At 44.9% G+C, this 3,246-nt stretch overlaps 1 protein-coding gene across 1 annotated transcript; it reads right to left on the reverse strand.

Annotated features, from left to right (window-relative positions):
• Positions 1 to 237: 237 nt before the first annotated feature.
• LOC135087328 (tol-Pal system protein TolA-like) lies at positions 238 to 1,645 on the reverse strand. The gene is made up of 2 exons (XM_063982126.1): positions 989 to 1,645; positions 238 to 366 (listed from the first exon to the last, which is right to left on the reverse strand). Exons 1-2 carry the CDS (start codon positions 1,643 to 1,645, stop codon positions 238 to 240), a joined length of 786 nt encoding a protein of 261 aa, XP_063838196.1.
• Between the last annotated feature and the right edge of the window lie 1,601 nt (positions 1,646 to 3,246).

Raw genomic sequence — 3,246 nt, forward strand, 5'->3', positions numbered from 1 at the left:
GGCGCCGATTTCACACTTGTCAAACAACAGTCACATAAAGTCACAATTTTGGTAGAAAGTACTGCACTTTTTGTGGAATTTAATTCACCCTTAATTAGTCCACAACCCACGCTTCAAATTGATACTGTTAATGTCTTCAATATAGCACTTTTTACATGAACTTTGAATAAAATAGTAGGACGCAAATGTTTACGTTTTACCGTTTTTTTTTTTTTTTTTTTTTTTTTTTTGTATGATTCACTGTTTCACTTTCACTGAGTCGCTGTTGGTCGCGTTCTGCTGTCGTCTGCTGCTGGGGTCGCGGCTTCGACCAATGTAGAAGGCGATGGTGGCCGAGTCCGCAACCGTCGACGTCACACTCGGGGGCTGTGCACGTGGTATCGGCGTGTAGTGGTTTCAGGCATTTGAAACACAACTTCTGTGTACGTGCGAAGCGCCAGCGATCTTTTCGTAGGGCTCGCTTGAACTTTAGGCATTGTTCAAGCGAGTTTTTTTGTGTCTTGCAGAACTTGCACTTATCGCTGTTGTGTTCGTCGTTGGTAAACACGAGTACATTGTTGTGCGTGTTTCTAGTGTACTCTGGCTTACGTCGGGGCTCAGATTGATTTTGCCACGAAACTAACACCGGCTGCGGCGACCTTTTGCGCTTCTAGGTATAAAAAGTCCGATAGGCACTCTAACTTCGGCTTTTCGTTCACTTCACTGTTCGTGTACGCGTAGTCAGCCCACTTGGTTACGAGTAGCGTAGGTAACTTAGACACGATGAGAGTTACGAGTTCGGGGCTCTGGACAGTGGTTGTAGTTTTCTCAGTTGTGCCACTATTTTATTCATGACGATCTCAGGTCGGCCAAACCGAAGCTCCAACATATCGATAATTTCATTAGGTGATGTGCAATCAATTAATAATGAAGACACTGCGTCTTTGGCTTCGCCTCGTAGGCATTTACGAAGGCGCCACATGTTTTCAGTGTATGTGTATTTACATACCGCAGTGGACTCGTAATAAGCGTTGCGGAACTGTAGCCAGTCGAGGGGGTCACCGTAGTAGATGGGTAGATCTTTAGAGGTGGCCAATCTTGACAACAGCTGGTCGTTGAGGTTTGTTGCGGCAGCGTTGGAGATCGCACCTGTGAGTGCCGCCGCCAGCTCTTGGATATCAGTACGCTGCTGGGGCGCGGTGCAGGTGGCATTCTCCTCCCGACGTGTTGCTTCAACGTGTGTTGTGTCAAGCGAGGCCTCAACTTTCTCCGACGATGACATCACAGATCTCTCCGAGCCGAGCTCGGCAAGGTCGGCGTTCAGCTCCATATCAATGAGCGACTTACGAATCGCGGCTTTTTTCGCGGCGGCCTCCGCGGCGGCTTCAGCGGTGGCGTTCGCGGATGCTTCCGCGGCTTTTGCGGCCGCTTTCCTGGCGGCTTCTGCTGCTTCGATCGCTTCCAATTCGACTTCTGCCCTCTTTCGTGCAGCTTCAATTGTGAGTCGCCGTGCTGCAGAGGACGTGCGCGTGGACCGGCTGCACTCACTTTTCAGCATTTCACTCGCTACTTTCACGTCGGTGTCAACTTTATGTGCCTCGTTTTCGACCATCAACTGTCGGCGTGTTTTGACTCCGGCGCCGCGGGGGGTGCGAAGCAGAGACATGTTGACGTATCACTCACTCTTGGTTCACAATTATCGATGATTCGGCTCGTAGGACCACTTTGTAGGCGATGTAGGTCGATGGGTGAACGAAAGATGATGAGAAGATGAAATGAAAGTCAGATTTGTTGTAGAAAAACCGAAAGGCGCGTCCGGGGGTGCGTACGTGCGTTCGCGGAAGTTGTTGGATCACGACTGGGGCGGCTCTCGGCCGCGTGTGCGGCGCGGTGGGCCGCGAGTGGCTTCTGACCATAAAAGGACAGAGGCCTCCGGCCAATCAGCGGGCCGCATCGCTAACGGCTAGCTCTAGCATGTTCTAGGCGCGACAATATTATTACCTACGCGCACCCGGAGTTGCGTATTATTTATTGATACCAAACCAAACATAAACATGTAGGTAAACAACCGTAACATCCAAATGGGATATAAAACATTCAGTTTGGTAAGTATAGGTAAGTAATTGCAGATACATATAGCATTTTAAAGACATAAATTTCAGTTACTAAAAAAGGCAAATGGCAGGACTAAGTTAAGACAATTAGAACTTAATAATAATTAGCTTAAAATAGGTAAAATCAGATACACATTATAATCAAAAGTAAATATAGTAGGTAAGATATGTAAATTAGTTTAATTGCAAGTAAAATAAGTATCTTACGTAAATCTATCGGCTACTATACCTACTACTGGTGGCCATCGTTAACAACGAGTAAAAAGACCGTCACCGGGAGTAGAATTTTTTGATTTTTTTTAAATGCCTATTATTTCGACAAAATGCCACAAAGATTTTTTTTTATATTTTTCTGATAACCAGCATAACTTGCCTCAACACCCAGTTCCGGCTTGACGTTACATTACGGGATACCCTGTATATAAAATAATAAATCTAGTAAAAGCATCGATTATAACCAGCATGTGTGTGTTGCATGTATTGCTACGGACAAAAGGGCCTACGTGATCAAAGTGTGAAGCGTGTCAAAAGGTAAGTTTACCTTTTCTATCGGGTTTTAAAAAGCCTGGTTGTTAACCATCAGCCTACTTGACATAAGCACATTCAATGCAGGACGAAACGTACTTCTTGATGAACTTTCGGAAACCAAAAGTTTGCTTTTATCTTTTCTAAAATTTTCTCATGAGAGAAATGACCAATATCGTCATGATCCTGCTTAACGATTTGCCAACTAACCCCCTTTGGAACGACCCACCTATCACCATCAGTAGTAATACGATAAAGCTTTCCATTTTTGAGTTTCAAATTGGTTTTAATATCCGAAATGTCATTTAGTGCAGGGTCTTTTAAAAATCCCCATAATTCGCTGTACTTCAGAGTCAGAAATTTGTAACGTTGTGAAATGAAACACTCTTGTAGGTTGTTTAACTTGTATTTCAGCACCACTGATTTACACAATTCCGACATTATGACGTCAACCTAATAGTACCTCTCGCTTCGAACGGTCAAATCGAACTGACTGTCCAGCGGCATGCCAGCGATAAGGTAACTTCCCCTTCCATCAGTGAAAGTCGACCGGTTCAAAACGACTTATCGACGGCATGCCCCGGAACTAGTCAAATGCAATACTTATTTCATAATTAAGCTGTTTTTT

Source organism: Ostrinia nubilalis (genome assembly GCF_963855985.1).
Source record: "Ostrinia nubilalis chromosome W unlocalized genomic scaffold, ilOstNubi1.1 SUPER_W_unloc_1, whole genome shotgun sequence".
In the NCBI taxonomy this organism is placed as follows: Eukaryota; Metazoa; Arthropoda; class Insecta; order Lepidoptera; family Crambidae; genus Ostrinia; species Ostrinia nubilalis.